General features: G+C 36.1%; 1 protein-coding gene across 1 annotated transcript in view; it reads right to left on the bottom strand.

Moving 5' to 3' along the window:
* Positions 1 to 4,313: 4,313 nt before the first annotated feature.
* The window catches only part of LOC121378663 (meiosis inhibitor protein 1-like), a 121,060-nt gene continuing 100,651 nt past the window's right edge, over positions 4,314 to 24,722 (bottom strand). Inside the window, exons 28-30 of the mRNA XM_041506942.1 lie at positions 22,974 to 23,080; positions 19,755 to 19,877; positions 4,314 to 5,913 (exon numbers count right to left, since the gene is read on the bottom strand). Coding sequence (XP_041362876.1) covers positions 5,803 to 5,913; positions 19,755 to 19,877; positions 22,974 to 23,080 — 341 coding nt within the window. The 3' untranslated portion in view covers positions 4,314 to 5,802. The remainder of the gene's footprint in view (positions 5,914 to 19,754; positions 19,878 to 22,973; positions 23,081 to 24,722) is intronic.

Here is a 24,722-nt window from a genome sequence, read left to right as displayed (position 1 = left end):
AACTTACATATTAAATACATTTTCTTGTTTAGAATATCAGTGTCTGTATATTCAATGTGTTTCTGGTCGTCTTAATATTTCTAAGTAGCCCAAACTGGATTTTGTCTTCAAATAATTTCGTACGTACGAAAAAACTATATTTTAACCTAGTACAAATATTAGAATGACCAGAAACAATGACACGTTTAATATACAGCCACTAATATGTTATGCAGAAAAATATATTTGATATATAATTACAATCGTTAAAAGTATCCGTTAGTCGATAACAGCTCAAAAATTGCAGTAAAATCAGGAATGTCCCTTTAATGAACTATACGAATTAAATGTGTGTTTCTTAGAATACTACGAAGTCATTAATTCACTCAGGTCATACGTAAAGAAACTGAAAATGATACAACTAGAGACAAACATATCTTTAGATGACTCGCCTGTTCAACGTAAACATTTTTAAATTGGTTATTGGCATCTTGTAATTATATAATTAACCTAAAACTCTCTCTTGAACTTGTTATATTCGGACATAAGAACATTAGGACATTAGCAAAATATTTTATATATCGATGTAAAGTCCAAAAGATACAGCTAGACACTGCACATTTTAAATGTGAAATTAAACAAAGATACATTGTAGAAAAACATATACACTTCAGTAACAACAGTATCATTAAATTCTTTACTAAGTGGTCCATGCACCATTCTCTGAAAATATAACTTGATAATTCAAATATTCGGTTATTTCTTTGTTTGTTTGTTTGTTTGTTTCTTTATATTTATGTTACACCTTCCTTTCGCCCACCATTAACAGTTCATAAGTTAAAACATGAAATGTTAATAAAATAGGATCGCAGTATTTCAGAACTTTGCAAGACTACAGTGCAAATTAATGTTTTAAATTACCATATATATGAAATATAAAGGGGTTTTTTAAACAGTAACTACGTTTAGTTAGTGTGTGCGTGCGCGCGTGTGTGTGTGTAAAAGTCCTTTCTGAGGTTTTTCTTCTTTTTTAAATTATTGTTATTAGTTTATTATTTTTTTTTTATATACTTATTATCTTGATTCCCGCATTTAATCTCTCTTCTATAACCTAGACTGACAGAAACCATAACAGTTTTTTATTATTACATTTATAAACCATAGTGGTATCATTTGTCTTGTTTTGTTTACATGATTTGTATAGTTTACATATATTAATATGAAAGTTTACTTGAAATCGAATAATTATGTCATGTAATAGTGCTGTCCACGACATGTTTTGTCCCCAGCATGAGTTGTCCGTCATGTAAATGAGGGACTGGAATAAAAAGAAATTTTAAAAATATTTCTGCTCCAGCCTTTGGTGTCAATATTTCGCAACTTTGAGATACCTTATGGTATGCTCATCATATGCCGATCTTAAAGACCGGCACATCGTTTTGGTACAGAAGTTGTTTGATCAGGATTATAACATGCAAGGACTCATGAAAGTCTTCACTGTTATGGTAGACGTATCACGTATGGACTAAACTGATGTCCGACACAATACCGTATTTTGACCTTGTACCGGCCTTTTAATCTTGTTGGTCAAAGTCCTGTACATTTCAACTATCGACTTGATGACTGTAGACTGTGCTCATCACAGGTACCACAGGTGGGGCAGGATATGCTCATCTTTCGCGTACACCTGATGTCATCACCGTTTTTACAGTGATTCGTGAGTGCGTGCCATCACAGCTGATCTTGGGAGTGGCTGCCCTATTATGGGCGGTGCAGGAGGGATGATGAGATAGCCCGTTACTATCTGTTAGGAAGGAATTTTTTTTATTTAACGACGCACTCAGCACATTTTATTTACCGTTATATGAGCGTCGGACATATGGTTAAGGACAACACGGATACTGAGAGAGGAAAACACGTTGTCCTATCTCTTAGAGGAATGAAAGCAATCACGACTTTGCCTAACGTTCTTTCGACTGTGCCGTGTGCAGAGATACAATTTTGAGATCAGAATACGGTTTTGTCGTTCAGATTGGTTAGGGCCATGAGCAGATCATTTGGGCCAAAGTAAGGAATTTTCCTGGTGGAACTTGAGAAGAAGTACAAAAATGTCTCAGCCAATCAGAGGTCAGTGCATCGTGGATTTCAAATCGTAAAAGTATAAACACATGGTCAAGGCCATGAATGAACCATATAGCCCAAGTTTTATTATACTCAACAAAACAAAAAAGAAGAGAAAGTATACACGTTAAATGTATTTCTACATATTGTACCTCAATGTTCTAAAACACATCCGAGTGTATTTCCCCCGCTACAGCACATACTGCATGTGCATGCTGTGTCGGAATGCAGGCAGGGTAAATGCATGATTTCCACATATACTGGGAATGTCTACTTTGCATGTGTGCCTAGTTTTTATCTTGATTGCTTATAATACAGGTCCAACAGTTTAAAAATAACTAATTATGTATATAATAATGTATCCTTTTGACCATACCACGCTTGATCCCAAATATCCGCCAGAGAGCAGATGGAGTGCCTCAAGTACGCATCAGTATCGGCAATGCTGCCTGGCGTGTTGGTGTCACAAGGCATACTTTGCACAGACTTGTCAATTCACTAAATCCAAATCAATTCACCCCATGGTGCAGCATACAATATAATGAACATACAAACACGTAACAATGCAATATATAGTATCAACTAAAATGTATATATATGTACGTATGTACATAATAAATATCAGGATATTCCCACTTTATTCTCCATTATTTTAAAGCAATTATATAGATCACTGGATCCACCTGTCCTCGGCACAGAATCGGTACATCTGACCCACAACCCTTCAAAACCGGTTCACTTTCATATACTTACCTTTTGTGACACCCAATAGCTTTAGCGTATTTTTGTGCTGGATTGTCGTTAAACATTCATTCATGCATTCATTCATTCAAAACCGGTTTCAACCAGCTATATTCCTACTCGGAGCGCCCAGCAATGAAGTTGTGTTCTACGAACGTCCAGATCCCCCCCCCCCCCCCCCCTCGGGCGTTGTTATGCGTATTTGGTCGTTTGACCACCATTGTGAGGGGACCCATTCTGACACACCAGATGACCGATTTGTTTTAGGTGTTGTGGAGTTGATCGCCATTGTGAGGGGATCCACTCTGACACACCAGATGACTGTGATTTCTGTTTTAGGTGTAGTGGAGTTGATCACCATTGTGAGAGGACCCATTCTGATACAACAGATGCCTGTGATGTCTGTTTTGAGGGTAGTGGTGTTAAAGTCATTGCAAGGTTACCTATTCTGACACAACCAAAAACTGTGATTTTTGTATTGGGGGTAGTGGACTTGATCACCATTGTGAGGGGACCTATTCTGACACAACCAAGTACAGTGACGTTTGTTTTGGGTGTAGTGGTGTTAAGGTCACTGCGAAGTGATCCATTCTGACACGACCAAGAACTGTGATGTTTGTTTTGAGGGTAGTGGTGTTGGTCACCATTGTGAGGGGACCCATTCTAACACAACCACGAACATTCAGTTACACAAACCTCCTTCGTTTCCAGAAATGGCAGACGCTCTGATCTATAACAGAAATACAACTCTTTGTTTCCTCGGGTTTTATTCAGCATAATTTCTTCATAAGTATAGCAACAGAAACAAATTAACATCTTTTATGTGCTAAAATATATTAAGAAAATACACAAGAATTAATAAATAATACTGTCAGTCAAATACCATAAACTAGAAATCTTATATAATAAAATATATTATTTAATAATTTTGTTGGGTTTTTTGTTTGTTTTGGGGGTTGAGGTGAAGGGGGTTGTTCTTTGTTTCTGAGCAAGAGGGAAGTGTTCTGGTCCCTCCTTGCTCTCCCCTAAAAAACATGAATTACATATGTTTTTGGTGTAGTCTAAGATTGATTTTTGAAAGATGTTTTAAGTGTAACATTAATTAATATGTCAAACTCGTCCATGAAAGATACTATATAGTCTTCAGTGCGACCTAATATAAATAAATATGTGTTTTGAAAGATATACTTCCCAATGTGACCAGTACAAAGACACTTTTTGGAGTCACCTAACAGCAATATGTCACTTGGTCCATGACAATATAGTTTTTAACACGACCTACGAACAGCGAGTCAAACTGGTTCTGATCAAGTTTTCAGGGTGATGCGAGCAATGTGCTAACGTGGCTCTTATCAATAGTTTTCAAGGTGGTTCGAATCAATAATTTTCAGGGTGATGCGAGCAATGTACTAACTTGGTTTTTATCAATAGTTTTTAGGGTGGTTCGAGAATTGTTAACGTGGTTCTTATCAATAGTTTTCAGGGTGATACGAACAATGTGCTAACGTGGCTCTTATCAATAGTTTTCAAGGTGGTTCGAGCAATGTGTTAATGTGGTTCTTATCAATAATTTTCAGGGTGATGCGAGCAATGTACTAACTTGGTTCTTCACAATAGTTTTCAGGGTGATGGGAGCAATGTGTTAACTTGATTCTTATCGAGTTTTCAGGGTGATGCAAGCAATGTGTTGACTTGGTTCTTGACGACAGTTTTCAGGATGATGCGAGCAATGTGTTAACTTGATTCTTATCAAGTTTTCAGGGTGATGCAAGCAATGTGTTAACTTGGTTCTTGACGATAGTTTTCAAGGTGGTTGGAGCAATGTGTTAATGTGGTTCTTATCAATAATTTTCAGGATGATTGAGCAATGTGTTAACTTGTTTCTTGACTATAGTTTTCAGGGTGATGCGAGCAATGTGTTAACTTGGTTCTTGATGATAGTTTTCAGGAAATTGCGAGCAATATGTTAACTTGGTTCTTATCAATAGTTTAGAGGCTGATTCGAGCAATGTGCTAACTTAGTTCTTGACGATAGTTTTCAGGGTCATGTGAGCAATGTGTTAACGTGGTTCTTATCAATAGTTTTCAGGGTGGTGCAAGCAATGTGTTGACTTGCTGTTTATTGATAGTTTTTAGGGTGGTGTGAGCAATGTGTTAACTTGGTTCTTGGTTAGTTTTCAGGGTGATACGAGTAATGTGTCAACTTGTATCTTATCAATAGTTTTCAGGATGATGCGAGCAGTGTGTCAACTTGGCTCTTGACAATAATTTTCAGGGTGGTGTGAGCAATGTGTTAACTTGGTTCTTGATGAGTTTTCAGGGTGATGCGAGTAATGTGTCAACTTGTATCTTATCAATAGTTTTCGGGATGATGCGAGCAGTGTGTTAACTTGGTTCTTGACGAGTTTTCAGGAAAATGCAAGCAATGTGTTAACTTGGATCTTATCAGTACTCTTCAGGGTAGTGCAAGCAATGTGTTAACATGGTTCTTATCAATTGTTTCCAGGGTGGTGCCAGCAATGTGTTAACTTGGTTTTTATCAACAGTTTTCAGGGTGGTGCAACCAATGTGTTAACTTGGTTCTTATCAAGTTTTGGGTGAGCAATGTGTTAACTTGGTTCTTGAACAACTAAGATGTCACTGGACAGACGTGTTAACTTGGTTCTTGAACAACTAAGATGCCACTGGACAGACGTGTTAACTTGGTTCTTGAACAACTAAGATGCCACTGGATAGAAGTGTTAACTTGGTTCTTGAACAACTAAGATGCCACTGAACAGAAGTGTTAACTTGGTTCTTGAATAACTAAGATGCCACTGGATAGAAGTGTTAACTTGGTTCTTGAACAACTAAGATGCCACTGGACATATGTGTTAACATGGTTCTTGAACAACTAAGATGCCACTGGACAGACGTGTTAACTTGGTTCTTGAACAACTAAGATGCCACTGGATACAAGTGTTAACTTGGTTCTTGAACAACTAAGATGCCACTGGATAGAAGTCTTCTGAGATTCTGTTTAGCCGCAGCAATCAGCTCTGGTTGAGCAGACTCCATGAAGAACGGTTTGTCCTGAAAACAAACAGCTGTAACTTACCTCACATACAGGCCGTCAAGTGAGGCAGTGGGTCAAAAAAATAGGAAAATAGGAACAAAATTTTGCCTGAAAATAGAGTTAAAATAGGAATTTTGCCCAAAAGTAAATGTCCCAAAATAGAGAATATTGGGTCAAGTGAGTGAGCCATCTCAAAAAACTAAATATGGAAATAGAAAACCATTGAAAAGATAATAATACAGGAAAATAAGACAATGTGTATATCATAGGAATGAAATAGGCACTTATTTTGTTTTAAGATGGCCTCCCAACACCTTTATAGCCATCCCAATCCACCACTTTTTATTCAGACAATGCAGTGGTTGAATTTGGTTCTTTGGAGTAAGACTTTTAAAAAGCAACCCAATGCAGTATTCCTTTTATGCTATTGAATAATACAAGTTACAAGGTCAAATTTTAACTCTGAAATGACAGGGGTGTTGACTGAAAAAAACCCACAAGAAGACATTGCTGACCCAGTGACACCATCAAAAACAGCAGCAATGACAGTGTGTGTGTGCATGTGACTGAATGTGGGTATGGACACTATTTTTTAAATTAGTTTTCTCTTGGTAGATCAACTGGATAATATAGCTGGATTTAGTAGCTGTGTGCTAACTGAATTGGTAGAAATATGTCAAATAATTATGATACTGCAGGTGTGCACATTTAATAGAATACTTGTTACGGTAAGCAAAGTACAACCTACAAATGAACCTACTTCCTTAGACACCATGCACCAGTATATCAGAAGTAACCCTAATAGCTTCAGCCTGACTTCGTACAATTTAGACGTGATGAGAAATGTGGAACATGTAAGATATTTGCACAAACACCCACCCACCCACCCAATTTAGCAGGGTTTTTTTGTGGGAGTTTTTTCTAGTTTTGAGCATTCAACAAGATCAGATATTACCAAAAAACAGAAACATATCCAGAAATTCAGAAATTATAAATAGGAGGATTTTATATTGCATTGTGAAAATTAATAACTGGAAGCCTGTAACCATGCATCCCATCTGCATATTCAGATTTCAATGACTATGCCACAGATATCACAATATGCCTCATAGCAAGTCATCTGGAGCAAATGGTGTGAAGAGAAAAAATATGGTTTCGCTAAAAAAAAAAAAAAAAAAAAAAAAAAAAAAAAAAAAATGAAACTGGTCAAAAGTGCGAAAAAAAGAGAGAAAAAAAGGAATTTTCATACTGTAACAATCTTGATTAATATCCTAGTACCAAAGACTGTTACATTTTCATACTGTAACATCCTTTATCATCCTTAATTAATATCATATTACCAAACGTTGTTACATTTTCATAATGTAACATCCTTTATCATCCTTAATCAACACCCTAGTACCAAACAATTTTACATTTTGAGAGCTGCCAACCCCTAGCCACAAGTGAGAGTAGCATTTATGACAAGCTGAGTGTAGCAAACGATATTTTAGCGTAGCATGGCCGAATGTTATAAACAACAGCAAAAGAAAACACCAAATTACGTCATATTAAACGCAAAAGACTGGGTCATGCTATTTTTAGCATAGATAACGCTTGTCGTCGGCTAAAGGATACAGACATACCCGAAATGTACCGAATGTTGTCAAAAAGGTCGGGCGATTTGAACAGGATTATGAATAACCAGAATTTTGTTTTTAAAACAGTATCGAAATACAATAAACCCAAAATTAACTGTTGTGCGATGATGTGATCAATGCAATCTAATTAAAATTAGCTCCACTATTACATGTGGATCTAACACCAGCCAGTTGGAGCTCATGTCCACCAATCAAAACCTTACTTGCAGAATCATGCCAGTGATTTAAAAATAATTTGAAAACATTCCGAATTATCCTGAGGGTATACAACATGTTTCGTGTGAATTACGAATGCCTTAAAACATGTTTTATTTTATAAAATAAATACTTTGTAATATAAAACTGAAGACTGATTTAGTTATGGTTTTTTTTTATAAATAAATAAATAATTTTTAATGTAAAATTGAAGACTGATAACCCACCCCGTACGTATTGGTATGGTTCGCTGTACTGCGGCCACTAAAATAGACTCGCCCGATATTTTTAGAATTTGTATGCTCCCAAATAACGTTATAAAAGGCGAAGTGTGATTGGTCAATATTTAAATTATTATTTACAGACGAAATGTTACATGGACATTGGGGACTACGCAGTGTTGTTAGCAATCCGATTAAAATTAGTTCTACTGGTCTAAATAAGGCATTCATAATTCACATGAAACATATCGTATACCCTCAGGATAATTCGGAATGTTTTCAAATTATTTTTAAATCACTGGCATGATTCTGCAAGTAAGGTTTTGATTGGTGGACATGAGCTCCAACTGGCTGGTGTTAGATCCACATGTAATAGTGGAGCTAAGTTTAATTAGATTGTGATCAATGCTAAATTTGAATGCTTATATTCTTATTTCAAGTTAAAATTAAAATTACTCTATTCGTAACTGGCATACGTTCACATGCAATTTTCTATATTCATGGCATGCAAGCGTAACATAACTAAAGAACAGTTCTTTGAAGGTTTTATAGTATGAGACACTGGGGTCGGCCTACAGTAAAACTACATGTCTGTTATTGAATACATCTTACTATAACTGTTTTACAATGGTTCTTAATCCGCAAATTATACTTTTATATGTTGGAATAATAATTTTTAAAAACCCACAGAAATGAGGAATTCAGTTTTTAGTTACTGTATTCCAAGATTACGTCCAATTTTTAGTATAATTGCCAGAAATCGCCCGCTTTTCGACTGTACAGTAGACCTATAATTTGTGATAAAGATGAAACAATTCGTTAGTAGACACTTTGGCCAAATACACTAATCATCCAGTTATGTTTATCTGTTGCAAAAGTTATTACTGGTTTTCATTAGCGTATCATACTGGATTTTTTTTCAACTGAGCGTAACAATTTGGGCATGAGCATAGCAGCGTAGCAAACGTCGACTAAGCGTAGCAAACTACGTCCAAAGCGTACAAGTTGGCAGCTCTGTATTTTCATACTGTAACATCCTTTATTAACATTCTGGAACCAAACATTGTTACATTTTCATAATGTAACATCCTTTATCATACTTTATTAACATTCTGGAACCAAACATTGTTACATTTTCATACTGTAACATCCTTTAGCTATAGCTTTGATCAATTTGTTCGTTTTCCCCGTGAAGAGAGTCCTATACTCTATAAAATTTACTTTCCAAAAGAACAATACTCATCAAAAGGTAAGAAGTATGTAATGTAAACCACTAGGTTTTAGAAATTCTCCATTAACATATGACCTACATAATTTGAATAGTATTTGCAACACAACAATCTAACAATCAACACAATGTTATCTTCTTCACGTTTTAAATATTGGTGAAAATTCTTCAATTAACTTTTTCCCTTCCATGCTCGACTGTAGTCGGAACCTAATCAGTCTTCATAAACAGCTGTCAACATTCACATGAGTCAATTATCTTGATTCTGTGAACGCTAGAACATGGTTAATAACAATTAACCATCGAACACATTCAGTGTATTGATTTTGACTAGTGTTCGTATTTAAGTTGCTATCGCAATATTGAAAAGAAAACAAACAAACAAAATCAAAATTTTTGTAAAGGTTATTGATTACCATATTTGACTGGAAATTGGCTATGCATGGATGTCTTTGAATAAAAGCCCGCTACCTTTTTTCAAGGCATTTGCATTAAAGAAATTAGGCCCTTATTCGTAAATAACCCCATCCCCAGCCCCGTCAAATCAAAACAAATCGAAAATGCAAGTTTGCTCAGTTCATTTAAAAGGTCATACCTTCTGTAGGAACACTGTAAATAATTTATTAAACACATGTAGGCTGTCAAGTGACCTGTATGAAAAAAGTAGGGTAAAAATAGGGCACTAGCAGAAAAAAACAGTAGGGGGAAAGAAGGGAAAAGTAGGAATGTTTACCAAAAAAGTAGGGATTTTTCTAATAAGCTTGCCACTTGTCTAAATTCTTATTTCACTGTTACATCACTAATAGTCCGGGAGCCCAGAGAGGTTTAATTAGCATTGCGAGTACAAAAGGTCTGAGGCCTGGAATATGTGTCATCAGAATGTTTCTTGCAAGTCCTCCGTAAGTTGACGGTAGACAGTGAGGTAATGTATGAAGGAGAAATTGGCCTCTACAATGCATACACGTGTGAATTCGGGGTGGCCTTTTCCATCTTTCACCTCTGATTCCAATAAATGGAAGGGAGCGCTTTTTTCGTTTTTTGCCATTTTTCCATCTGTACTGCACATTGACAATGGTACAGGTGTGAGTGAATATTCAAATATGAATGGCAAGTCCAGATTCCGTTTGGTTGCTAGTAACACCAGGTGAACCATAAGATATCCTGTACTCTTAAGTTCAGCTATTATGTGGTTTTTAGCTCTTTGATTCTTCACACAATCATTTGTAAAGGACTTTATCTTCTCTTCAAATTTGTTGAGGTCACTAATGCAGGACTAGGAATTCTCGGTGGTGTGACTGTCCATTTTCTGGAACGCTGAGCTGACTTTCCCGAATCTTGTCACTGGCAGCCTTCCCTGTGCTTATGTTGAGCAGATAACAAGGAGTTTTTGATAACAGGACCTGAACAAAGGAAACCACAGGTCAATAGTGATGACTTGAAATCGATATCATTCAAAACCCAACTACCACAGTTCCTGGCAAAGTTGTAGATGGAGTTCTCAAGTAGGAAGTGGTCGATGACCTTAGACATAACCACAAGGAGGCAGATACCAAGATATGCCTTCATGCAAAAGCAGTTGATGACACTCACAAGACTGGGGTAAAAGGAGATACTGGCATAGCAGTCGTCATGCTGTATGACTGCAGAAAGTTTGAGTCGCCACTGTGGATTGATGTTAGTACAGCTGCCAAAAATAACCACAGATATACCAATATAATCACTATTTACCAGATACTTAACCCTCAGATATGTGCAGCACTACCAGGATTCCATGCATTCACCGGTAGTGACTACACTGGATCATTTGTTCGCAAGGGAAAGTTGAGACCATTTGCTAATCCGTTGGAGAAGCTGAAGGCCATAATTGCAAGTGCCATTTCACCATGTGAAGCAGAGCTAACCATGCATATAAAACATGCATCCTTTGTTTCACAAATGTGGGTGAATGCTGATCTCACTGATACAACTGCCAGAAACCTTCATTCCAGATGAAAACGGGATTGTTGATGATGAGAGCATCGAGAGGATGACATGACAGTATCATCTGATAATGAGGTAGTCCTTTTTGAGGATGAAGATTAAGGAAGGTGAAAGTTGTTTAGGCAGGCAATGAAATGGAACCAGACTGGAACTCAAGTTCTGTTTTGATCAATAATTTTCTTTCTGTCTGGTGACTAATCAGAAAAATGAACCTTGAGTTGAATTTTGATCACATCAATAACTTATTTTAGATTTAGGGACACACTTTTCGTTTTGACCTAGTCGTGGAGTTCGACTGCATTTAGTATAATCATATACTCACATTCTTTATTTGCTGTGGTTTTGGAGAAATCCCACTTTTATTTCATGTGTTTTTGCACAGAATCGAAAGTATATCATGTGGCTTGCAGCTTGGACAAAATTCTCCAAAATTGATTATTCAAATGAGTGGCCATTACATCACCCAGAACTATCACCTATGGACCCTGTGAACTAGCTTGTATCTTAAGTTTGGTATATCATGCTTTTCACTGTTCAACTAATAGTACACTCAGAATTTCACTAGACACTGGTGAAAACAATGGAACAAGTACGTATAACTATTACAACAGTTCATACAAAAAGTATCACTGCTATAACACTCACACTGAGAATTAAAGGCAATGAGAAGATCAAGTAAATGTAATCTTTCATTGTTCAAATGTGGAAATAGTCATATCATCATATTCATGTAATATTACAATCAAATAGAAAACTATTTAGTTATATTAATCATACATTTTCATTTCTCGCTCATTGCATTTAAAGTGGACTAACTACAGGAGTTGACATTAAGAATGACGGATCTTGTTTACCATACCAACAGAGAACATATTAATGTTTTGATGTACTCGTGAATGTTAATAAACCTAATATTGGCCAAATTGTTACCTTTGATCTTAAGTGAATTCAGTACAGAGGTTGATATTTAAAAATCATTGATCCTTAGTGGGGGTACCCCAAGGAATATTTTGGCATCAGTTTCGTTGATGTACTCAGTCATGCTAATTAATCTTCTAATTAGCGCTAATTAGTGGCAGTCTTAAGTGGATTAAGTACAGGAGTTGACACTTAAGAATGGTGGAGGATCTTAATGTGTACATCAACAGAGAAAATTGTAACGTTAGTTTTGTTGATGTACTAGATCGTGCTAATTAAACCTGAAATTGGATGGACTTTGACCCGTTCTTAAGTGGATTCAGTACAGGTTTTGACACTTAAGAATCACTGATCCTTAGTCAGGGTACCCTAAAGAATATTTTGGCATCAGTTTCGTTGATGTACTCAACCAACCTAATTAAACTTCTAATTAGTGCTAATTAGGGGCGTTCTTAAGTGGACTAAGTACAGGAGATGACACTTAAGAATGGTAGATCTTAATTAGTACATTAACAGAGAACATTTTGGTGTAGGTTTGATTGGTGTACTCAACCATGCTAATTAAACTTAAAATTTGGGGTATTTTGAGGGGCGGCCCCTCGGATTGGTACAGGAGATGACACTTAAGAATGGCCGTTTGGGGGTCCCACAGCCCACACCTACATATTTCAGGCCTCAGACTTTTTGTACTCGCAATGCTAATTAAAACTCTCTGGGCTCCCGGTTTATAATAGAATCTTCTGGCTTGAGACATCTTGAAGAGAACTTGAGACCAAATATGATCAGTGCCACAAGGTTTGCATTTTATGGTCGCCCGGTCGCCCCAGGCGAGTAAAAACAGCATCGGGCAAATCAAAACCGTATCATGAGTCGCGACCAACATTTTTTGCATTCATTTCATAATGTCCAAAATGTAATGATAATAACAACCAGAACGTTAGTTTTGATAATAATTCAATTTGACTGGTTCTCCAGTATGTATAATATGCAGCAATACCATTATGTGTTTTCTGGGAACATTTGAGGGTCAACCAGTCTATTAAACAGGGGTGGGAATTGGTGAACTGTAAAAAAGAGGAAATCTAGAGGGGTCCCAGAAATTCTTGAAATCCTAGGTTAAAATCTGTGCCATCTGACATATTTTGGAGGAAAGGATGATTAAAATGCGATGAAATGCAATGTTCTACGAGAGGAAAACAGATGATCCGAGGAGAATTCCCACCCCTGATTAAAGGGACACACCCTAGTTACGGCTAGTTGTTAACCATTACGGCGTTGTTTTTCGCTATTAAACCCATTTTTTCACAAATAAAATTGCACTTTACTTACCCTTTATTATTTAGAATATACATTTCCATTCACCTGAAGTGTTTTTTGGTAATCCTGGTTTTTGCAATACCACAAAATGCATTTTTCGTATTTCATAAAATGGCACGGGCCTCTGAGAAAAAACCGTTGAGCAGACAAGGTCTAATCTATTTTTAGAGGGGATATTTCCATTTCAATGTCACAGACGTTGGTATACCACGTGACCGTTATCATTTTGGTTCGTTTTGTTTTCTCTTGCACGGTTCGCGCAATCAACATCCGATTTGTTGTTGTTCATTTGTGAGATTTTTCTTCACAGTTCGTCAGTAACAATAACGTTCAGACAAGTAAGTGTCTCAATACAAAACGTTACAAACCCTTAAAACCAATAATTTTGCTAAGTCTTACGATATCTGGAGAGGGGATACAACCAGGACAAAACAGTTGGAACATGTCCAGGAGAGGTGAAAGAAACGCACCCTAAGTCTGTGAAATTTGTCTGAGGTAGGCATTGTTGTGCTTCGAGCGACATCTACCGGTGACATCAGAATACTAACTTTCAAAATTATTTCAAGCAATTGGGACATGGGGGTTCCCCATGGTATTTATCGATATAAAACCTGCTTTTTCACTCCATTTGATAAAAACGTGATCTAAGTGTGTTACAGGTTTGTAGATTAACCAAATTATAATTTATTTTCGCTGGATGGAACTAGGGTGTGCGGCTTTAAAATAAAAAGTATTCAGAACATTTCGGCCGATTTTTTTTACCAGCATGCAGCTACATTAGGGGTGCTCGATTGGGTGATCGGAATTCAGTGGGAACTATTAATAACATCAAACCAATGAGCCAAATTGAAACAAAAGTCCTATGTGGTTGCTGAAAATAGCTCCATCGTTGATTCTGCCAACACCACCTCCAGGTCTGGAAGTGTTGGAATCCAGTCCAATTTGAATGTGTCACTCTTTTGGAATTCCGATTAGGCCTATTCTGATTTTTACAATTGCCCAAGTAGCATACCCATTGTGTCCAAATGCTTACATCGTTTGATCATGTGCTGTTGTAATTATTTGTATGACAGTAATCTGATTTCAAAATAAAATAAAATTGTAAAACCGTGATAACACAGGATTTAAAGTTTTTATTGTGCAGTTCGCAGTGTTATTGGGGAGCTTGTTTCGGTGTATGCAATGCGCATTTTCCATGTCCTTTTCAAGGATCTTTTTTACAATCCATTCTTAAATGTATTTTTTTAAAGACAATAACTAACTGTATTAAGCATATATGTAATACTTATCTTTTGTAATTGTCTTAACATAGACAGGTCAACATATTTATACATTGTTACAGTAGAGCACGAACAACGTCCAAGTGGAATTTATATTAATTTTTATTAAATGAATTTACATTGCAGTTATTTAACATTATCTATAGACCAACGTTATTTGAAAGAAATATGTAAAATCAGAATATGTGTACAGTAAATAATGAATTTTTAATAACTTTAAATTTTTTTTATATACTTGGTATATATGTTTATGTACTTATGTACTTGGTATGCATATTTATATTCTTTCTATATGTGCTTATATTAACTTATATATTTATATACTTTGTATACACGTATAATATTGTAGATTTACTTTAGGTTATGCCAGCAGCTAGGAAATTGTTAAAAATAATAATAATAAACTCAAGACTAATAAAGAATTAAACTGAATAAAGCACAACAGTTGTGCAATAGCTGTTGTCAAAACATCTCTAATTGTTAGGTGTCAGAAGTACAACACCTACCAGGTAATCAGGTAATAAGCACACAAGCGTGGCTAAGCATGTGCTAATTCTAGTAATTGCTTTCCAGAAGCGAAACGTCATTACTTAATTTGTATTATCATCCCATGGTAGTGATTTCTAACTATTCTACACAGAGTGGAAGTGAGAAACGTCGTTACTTAATTGGTATTATCATCCCATGGTAGTGATTTCTAACTATTCTACACAGAGTGGAAGTGAGAAACGTCGTTACTTAATTGGTATTATCATCCCATGGTAGTGATTTCTAACTGTTCTACACAGAGTGGAAGTGAGAAACGTCGTTACTTAATTGGTATTATCATCCCATGGTAGTGATTTCTAACTATTCTACACAGAGTGGAAGTGAGAAACGTAGTTACTTAATTGGTATTATCATCCCATGGTAGTGATTTCTAACTATTCTACACAGAGTGGAAGTGAGAAACGTCGTTATTTAATTTGTATTATCATCCCATGGTAGTGATTTCTAACTATTCTACACAGAGTGGAAGTGAGAAACGTAGTTACTTAATTGGTATTATCATCCCATGGTAGTGATTTCTAACTATTCTACACAGAGTGGAAGTGAGAAAAAAAGAAAGAAAAAGAAAGCATCACTGTAATTTGTAACACTTTTTGTTAGACGAGAAAATTAAATACCGGTCTGTATGAACGATATCTCGAGTGTGTGTGTAACCCTGCAATTAAGAAAATGTGTCTGTCACATTCACAGGGACACACTTTAGTAAGTCTATTTGAGGTCTGTATGAACGATATCTCGAGTGTGTGTGTAACCCTGCAATTAAGAAAATGTGTCTGTCACATTCACAGAGACACACTTCAGTAAGTCTATTTGAGGTCTGTATGAACGATATCTCGAGTGTGTGTGTAACCCTGCAATTAAGAAAATGTGTCTGTCACATTCACAGAGACACTTCAGTAAGTCTATTTGAGGTCTGTATGAACGATATCTCGAGTGTGTGTGTAACCCTGCAATTAAGAAAATGTGTCTGTCACACTCACAGGGACACACTTCAGTAAGTCTATTTGAGGTCTGTATGAAAGGTCTGACAGCCTCCCCCACCCCACCCCCGCAATCCAGTGGTCCCTGCATTGCATGTGCTATGAACAGTCAACCGAGTTCAACGACCTAGTTGATACTTGCTTTATGCAGGTAATTTACATGTATTTACGATCATACCCGATGATGATGAGATTCAGATACTTAGTAATAACGGTGCAGTTACTGTTTAAATATTTACTTTCAATCTGTTTTCAGTTCACAAAGTATCATTTATTTCTAACAATAAGAAAAAAATGTATCTTGAAAAAAATTCCAATATAGTCCACGGCAAAAGAAATGCCACAGAGAATGAAAAACTTTGCAGAAATCTCCACAGTATTGCCGAATGCCGCGGGCAACTGCAGGGGTTGGTGTGTGGTGGGGAAGAGGGTACAGTTTCTAGAGGGGGCAGGTTTTTAAAATATTTGTTTAAATAAAATTTAAGCGACTTTAATATTGCACAGGCAAATCAAAGTGCTGACATATGACTCACCCGAATGGCAAGTAAAAAATAAATCCCAAGTGCACACCCTGGTGCCATCCACCTAAACTGATAGCAGCAGGCAGCAAGCAGACAGACAACACAATGACATTTCAATCTCAAGTCTCTTCAAGAGGAAGCCAGTCTAGATCCATCATAATTTTTAGCAAAATCTAAAAATATACTTTTACAATTTTCAATAATTATCTATTTATCTAAAAAAAAACATTATGTCTCAAATTTAAAAAAATAAGGAAAATGTTGGAGCCAAATGAAAAAGTAGGGAAAAGTAGGAAAAGCAGGGGATAATTAATAGTGACACTTGACAGCCTGCAAACATAACATCTTATTACCACCAGTTACATTTAACAGTCTAACAATATATAACATTGTTTTCACTTTCATGTCTGCAGTGTTTCTTTGATTTATCAAAGTCCAGGTCTGAACTAAAACCAATGTCTATTTCTGAAACCACAGTGGGACACGCTTTGATCAAGATAACTCGTTAATGCTAAGTAGGACAAATACCTAATTATTATAACGAACAAATGCAATGACTTAGCTGTGAAGAGAGTACAGCACGTAATTAACTAACAATTTCTATGGCGTGGACACTACAGTTTTAGTGGTTATACACCGACGATCACGGCTTCTGGATTGGTTGTAAGAGTCTCCTACACACACACTCACAGATGTCTCGGTCTGTCGGCACAGTCAGTTTGGGATCGATCCCCATCAGTGCACAGTGCACCTATTGGGCTATTTCTCGTTTCAGCCAGTGCACCACAACTGGCATACCAAAGGCTGTAATATGTGCTATTCGGTCTGTGGGATGGTGCATATAACAGATCCCTTGCTACTAATGGAAAAATATAGTGGGTTTCCTTTCTAAGACTATGTCAAAAAATTATCAAATGACATCCAATAGCCAATGAGTAATTAATCAATGTGCTCTAGTGGGGTCGTTAAACAAAACAAACTTTTTCTTCTGTCTATCGGAAACAAACATGTAGGCACTTATAGTCCGTCCTATCACTGTATAAAAATGTTCTTTTGTTTTTTGGTTTAACATAAGAAGAAAAGTAAAAGTGTTTTGGAGAAAAACCCACACACTTGTTTTTATGTGCAATTCACAAATCAATCAGCTCAGAAATAAATAACTTGTAGGAAATTTTATAGTATGAAAAAAGGCATTCCCTGTGGGATGGACTATAGAATGCCAGTGTGTTGTTACTTGCTGTTTTTTGTTAGTCTTAATTTCTCAGCATTAAATGTTGATGTAACTAAACTGCAGTGGTAAGTAACTGTAACACAGGAAGTTAAACTGTACTTTATGTATGTTTGTGATAATTAGACATTAGTAATACATTTTTAAAAATCAATTAACTAAACGTTTTTGGTTTCCTTCCTGGTTCATTTAATCATTATTAATTTTTTTAATTTAAAAAAAACAAAAAACCTGGCCCCTTGTCTGAGAAAAAGCCAAGCCTATGCTAAGCTCCTAATGAGTTGTCTGGGACCCCCATGGCTTATTTCCAATCAAATACAGTAAGTAAAGTGCACATGTTTTATTTCTGAATATTTTTAAAACCTGTTGGACATTATTATTAATGACATCAACAATCTCTAAGTAGGGTTTTCAAAAATATTAATTAAGTTTACGTGTACATTTTATGAGGGTAATTATAAGGCTCACTGGGATGTCCCCTAAAAATAGAAATGTATTACATGCAAGAAAATAATGTTGTTAATTACTTGCTTACAATCTGAGGTTGAAAAAAGTAGGTTCAAAATGACAAATTTAATTCACTTTGGAAACTTGGTTCAGTGATGACGTTTGCTAATTGTAAAGCTAAACACATTCGAGTATTTCTTTATAGGTAGTCTCCTGTCATGACTTTAACTTAGCTTGGTTTACGAGTCCAGTTACAATAATCATATCAGCTCTTAAGCAGACCCTAACCAGACTCCTCCAACCTCCAGTGTGTTGTAAACTACTTGCATTCTTTAAGAAAGTTCTCTGAAAATTACAGACCCTAGTTTATAAACATTACAAAATATTTTTCACTTTTAAAGCCGTTTTTGATCACTTAAGTTAGAAGTACTTGCATTTTATTATTTAGAATATTTATTTTCATACACCTAAAGTGGTACTGGTCATCCAGGTTTCATTAATGCCCCGAAATGCATAATCTACAAAATGCATGTTCATCTGAGAAGTAATGGTTATCGAGACGAGCTCTAGTTATTTGTAGACGGTATATGTCCCCATTTAACAATACAAATTTTAGCTTCTTTCTGTTATAACCATATCCAGATGTGTTGCAGGTTTGTAGATTAACCAAGCTTGGTGTTAATTTAACATTACAAATTTTAGCTTCTTTCTGTTATAACCGTATCCAGATGTGTTGCAGGTTTGTAGATTAACCAAGCTTGGTGTTAATTTAACATTACAAATTTTAGCTTCTTTCTGTTATAACCGTATCCAGATGTGTTGCAGGTTTGTAGATTAACCAAGCTTGGTGTTAATTTTCAGATTGAAACTAGAGTCTGTGCCTTAATCCAGTAATGTGGACACGACAAATGACGTGCATTCACTACAGGCCATGTTAAGTGTTGTAATGTGGACACGACAAATGACGTGCATTCACTACAGGCCATGTTAAGTGTTGTAATGTGGACACGACAAATGACGTGCATTCACTACAGGCCATGTTAAGTGTTGTAATGTGGACACGACAAATGACGTGCATTCACTACAGGCCATGTTAAGTGTTGTAATGTGGACACGACAAATGACGTGCATTCACTACAGGCCATGTTAAGTGTTGTAATGTGGACACGACAAATGACGTGCATTCACTACAGGCCGTGTTAAGTGTTGTAAAGTCAATTGCTGCTATCTACACTATACAGAATTAAATTTCTCAAACTCAAGACTATGTGTTAAAACAATGTGCTGAAATCCTGAATCTGTATGGAGTTTTTTTTCCAATCATAAAAAAACAAAACCCACAAACAAACATTACCAGCAAATGTGCCTGCTTCACTAAACTTGCACACTTGTGAGTGAGACTAGAGTGGGACAGAGATCGTAGGAAGACGTCACAGATCTGTGATATTACACCTTCCCCTTCGGGTTTGCTGCACATCTGTCAAATAAAGAAATAAATATCAAAATAATGGTTTTAAAAAATGAAAGTAATTTTAATAATAAGCACAACTGTTTTACTTGAGGTGCAACGTAAAGTCAGTAGGCTTTATGAAGGTTTGAAATCTTTGTAGCGACAGAGCCCAATTATTGGCTCAGTGGCAGATCTAGGGGGTGAATAGGGTGGCTAGCCACCCCCTCCCTTCCTGGGCAATTTTTTTTATGTTCGTTCCAAACATACCGTTACTTCAAAGTTTTGTTCAGGAAGATGCAAATAAAGCCATTCCGTTAGCGAAAATAATATACATAGCCCTGTTGTCAATCAGGTATACAATTGAATCGAGTATGGCTTGCATCGGTAAGAACAAAATTAAGTCGTTTTCTATATATTTTGGTGTGAATCACGAAAACGGCAAAAACTTAATCAACTTTACGGAATTATCAATTAGATCCTCGGAAATCAGTGAAATAACGCTCTAAAATGTACAGAATACCGAATCTTCAGGGGGCTTTGCCCCCGGAACCTTCACCATGGCTCAGCCCCTGCCGATTCACACCATCCCAATCCAGCCACCTCCTCTCATTATTTTCTAGATCCGCCACTGAGGCTGTAATATTTAGTATGTATAATAATTATAAGCTTTCATAAAAATGTAATTTGGTTTATAAAAATATGATTAGAACTCATTACATGTACATCACTTCTACAAACAGAGGACTGACTGCTATGAGAGAACTTATCACTACAAATAGAGGATTTACTGCTATGAGAACTTATCACTACAAATAAAGGACTTACTGTTATAACTAGAGGACTTACTGCTACAACTAGATGACGTATTGCTATAACTAGAGAACTTACTGCTACAACTAGACTTACTGCTACAACTAGAGTTACTGCTACAACTAGACTTACTGCTACAACTAGACTTACTGCTATAACTAGAGGACTTACTGCTATAACTAGACTTACTGCTACTAGACTTACTGCTACAACTAGACTTACTGCTACAACTAGACTTAGTGCTATAACTAGAGGACTTACTGCTACAACTAGACTTACTGCTACAACTAGATGACGTATTGCTATAACTAGAGGACTTACTGCTACAACTAGATGACGTATTGCTATAACTAGAGAACTTACTGCTACAACTAGACTTACTGCTACAACTAGATGACGTATTGCTATAACTAGAGAACTTACTGCTACAACTAGAGTTACTGCTACAACTAGACTTACTGCTATAACTAGAGGACTTACTGCTATAACTAGAGGACTTACTGCTACAACTAGACTTACTGCTACTAGACTTACTGCTACTAGACTTACTGCTACAACTAGACTTACTGCTACAACTAGACTTACTGCTACAACTAGACTTAGTGCTATAACTAGAGGACTTACTGCTACAACTAGACTTACTGCTACAACTAGATGACGTATTGCTATAACTGGAGGATTTACTGCTACAACTAGACTTACTGCTACAACTAGACTTACTGCTACAACTAGACTTAGTGCTATAACTAGAGGACTTACTGCTACAACTAGACTTACTGCTACAACTAGAGGACTTACTGCTACAACTAGACTTAGTGCTATAACTAGAGGACTTACTGCTACAACTAGATGACGTATTGCTATAACTAGAGGATTTACTGCTACAACTAGACTTACTGCTACAACTAGACTTACTGCTACAACTAGACTTAGTGCTATAACTAGAGGACTTACTGCTACAACTAGACTTACTGCTACAACTAGACTTACTGCTACAACTAGATGACGTATTGCTACAACTAGACTTACTGCTACAACTAGACTTACTGTTATAACTAGAGGACTTACTGCTACAACTAGACTTACTGCTACAACTAGACTTACTGCTACAACTAGATGACGTATTGCTATAACTAGAGAACTTACTGCTACAACTAGATGACGTATTGCTATAACTAGAGGACTTACTGCTACAACTAGACTTACTGCTACAACTAGAGGACTTACTGCTACAACTAGACTTACTGCTACAACTAGAGGACTTACTGCTACAACTAGAGGACTTACTGTTGTAACTAGATGACGTATTGCTATAACTAGAGAACTTACTGCTACAACTAGACTTACTGCTACAACTAGACTTACTGCTATAACTAGAGGACTTACTGCTACAACTAGATGACGTATTGCTATAACTAGAGAACTTACTGCTACAACTAGACTTACTGCTACAACTAGACTTAGTGCTATAACTAGAGGACTTACTGCTACAACTAGACTTACTGCTACAACTAGATGACGTATTGCTATAACTAGAGGACTTACTGCTACAACTAGATGACGTATTGCTACAACTAGAGGACTTACTGCTACAACTAGACTTACTGCTACAACTAGACTTACTGCTACAACTAGATGACGTATTGCTATAACTAGAGAACTTACTGCTACAACTAGACTTACTGCTACAACTAGATGACGTATTGCTATAACTAGAGAACTTACTGCTACAACTAGATGATGTATTGCTATAACTAGAGGACTTACTGCTACAACTAGACTTACTGCTACAACTAGACTTACTGCTACAACTAGATGACGTATTGCTATAACTAGAGAACTTACTGCTACAACTAGATGACATATTGCTGTAACTAGAGGACTTACTGCTACAACTAGATGACGTATTGCTATAACTAGAGAACTTACTGCTACAACTAGACTTACTGCTACAACTAGACTTACTGCTACAACTAGATGACGTATTGCTATAACTAGAGGACTTACTGCTACAACTAGACTTACTGCTACAACTAGACTTACTGCTACAACTAGAGGACTTACTGCTACAACTAGAGGACTTACTGCTACAACTAGACTTACTGCTACAACTAGATGACATACTGCTATAACTAGAGGACTTACTGCTGTAACTAGAGGACTTACTGTTGTAACTAGAGGACTTACTGCTATAACCAGAGGACTTACTACTATAACCAGATGACTTACTGCTATAACTAGAGGACTTACTACTATAACCAGATGACTTACTGCTATAACTAGAGGACTTACTGCTATAACTAGAGGACTTACTGCTATAACTAACTTGGCTGTTTCTGTAGAAAGACCGCCATCACTGTCAAACTGGAGAAGAGTCTCCACCCACAGTTTGTTCCATGGGTGAGAGAGAAGCTGAATACCTGTGACAATAATTACATGCTATACATCTCATGGAATTAAAACCTCACACTGAAATGTCTTCTCAGTCACTGGGTCACTATATTTGTCTTTCATTTTGTCATGAAACACTCAGGAGCCAATTTCACAAAACAAATTTGTCTTCGCCTAGCAATTATATTGATCATACGTTAAAATGTGTTTGGCATCTATTTAGACAATGTCATAATTTAAGAAGATGGAACATTTTAATTAAGGACAGAAAAAAAAGAAATACTGCACGTGTACTTTAAACTATATCTGTTGTACTGCTAATAATAATAAGAATTGTGGTGCAGTCGTAAATTTACGTTCACATGCGAAACAGGCTGACAATGTTTTGTGAAACTGGGCCCTGTATGATCTGTTGTTAACAGCAATTTATATCAATTCTACATGTCTATAATTATATTAATTTGAATAAAGTGAATAAAATAACAAGGTATACTGTGAAGGAATTATCTACAGTCCCTCCCAAAGGGACACCTTTTTTCATGCTATGGAATTTCCTATAATTATAAGCTATTTATTTCTGAGCCCATTATTTTCTAAATTGCACACAAAAATAGTATTTTTTTGTTATTTTCAAAACACTTTTCCTTTTTTTCTTACATCAACTGATGCTACATAACCGAAAATAAAATGTGTTGAGTGTGTCATTAATTAAAACATTTCCTTCCTTCTTATGTCAAACAAAACTGAAATTATTTACAAACAACGTTTTTGTAAGAGGATGGTACATGTATGGATTATAAGTAAAGGATCACAATATAGTGTTAGCTAGCACATTAAAATTGTTAAAGGTAAAACCAAACAAACTACGATGCTAACAGTGTTCTCGCTGCTCCATTTAAGTAGGCCAGCCCGGCCCGGCATTGCATTTTACCGCCTTCCTTTCATGTTCTGCCACCCTCCTTTATTTTACTGTGCACTTCTAAGTATTTTTAACAGCCTCTATTTTGTCCCATACTTGCATCCATTTGTATGTTTGATACACACAATAAAAGTTATATTTTATTTGAGAAATGAAAACATTTCATTTTTTATAGATTCGGCAATCTGAAAAACCACTTATTTGGCACCAAATTTGCCATGTGATCAGAACGGTTATTCTGTCTTTTGTATCCACTAACTATCGTCTGATATTTTGTCCTCAATTGCAGATTTATTGGGTTGTAACGGATGATTTTCACTTTCTCTCTTTTGTTTATTCAGCAATTCTTTATAAAATATTACAAATGTTTCATTTTGGGGGATATCACCACTTATAAAAATAACAGAAGTGGTATGGTGTTCATCATTAAAATCATTTATCTTGGGTGCCAAAATATATATACACCTCCTTTACAAAAACGAAACTCATTTTTATCAGCTGGCGATATCAAAGCAATTGATGAAGATGGAAATAAAATGAACAGATAATCTTTATCCCACATTAGGGGATCACTTCACAAAAATCTTTATTGCTTTTCATATTTCTTTAAATCTTTATTAAAATAATAATATTAAAACTTTGATTGCTTCAGCAAAACAAATGCCCATGAATGTCAGACCGACAACATCTCCAGTTCAACTAACAGTACATAAAAGATGAGTTGGCTTGTATTTCGTACCAACTTTTTTGTG

This window comes from Gigantopelta aegis, chromosome 8 (assembly GCF_016097555.1).
Source record: "Gigantopelta aegis isolate Gae_Host chromosome 8, Gae_host_genome, whole genome shotgun sequence".
Lineage (NCBI taxonomy): Eukaryota > Metazoa > Mollusca > Gastropoda > Neomphalida > Peltospiridae > Gigantopelta > Gigantopelta aegis.
The sequence above is the reverse complement of the archived record's forward strand: the minus strand, read 5'-3'. Positions and strand labels throughout refer to the sequence as shown.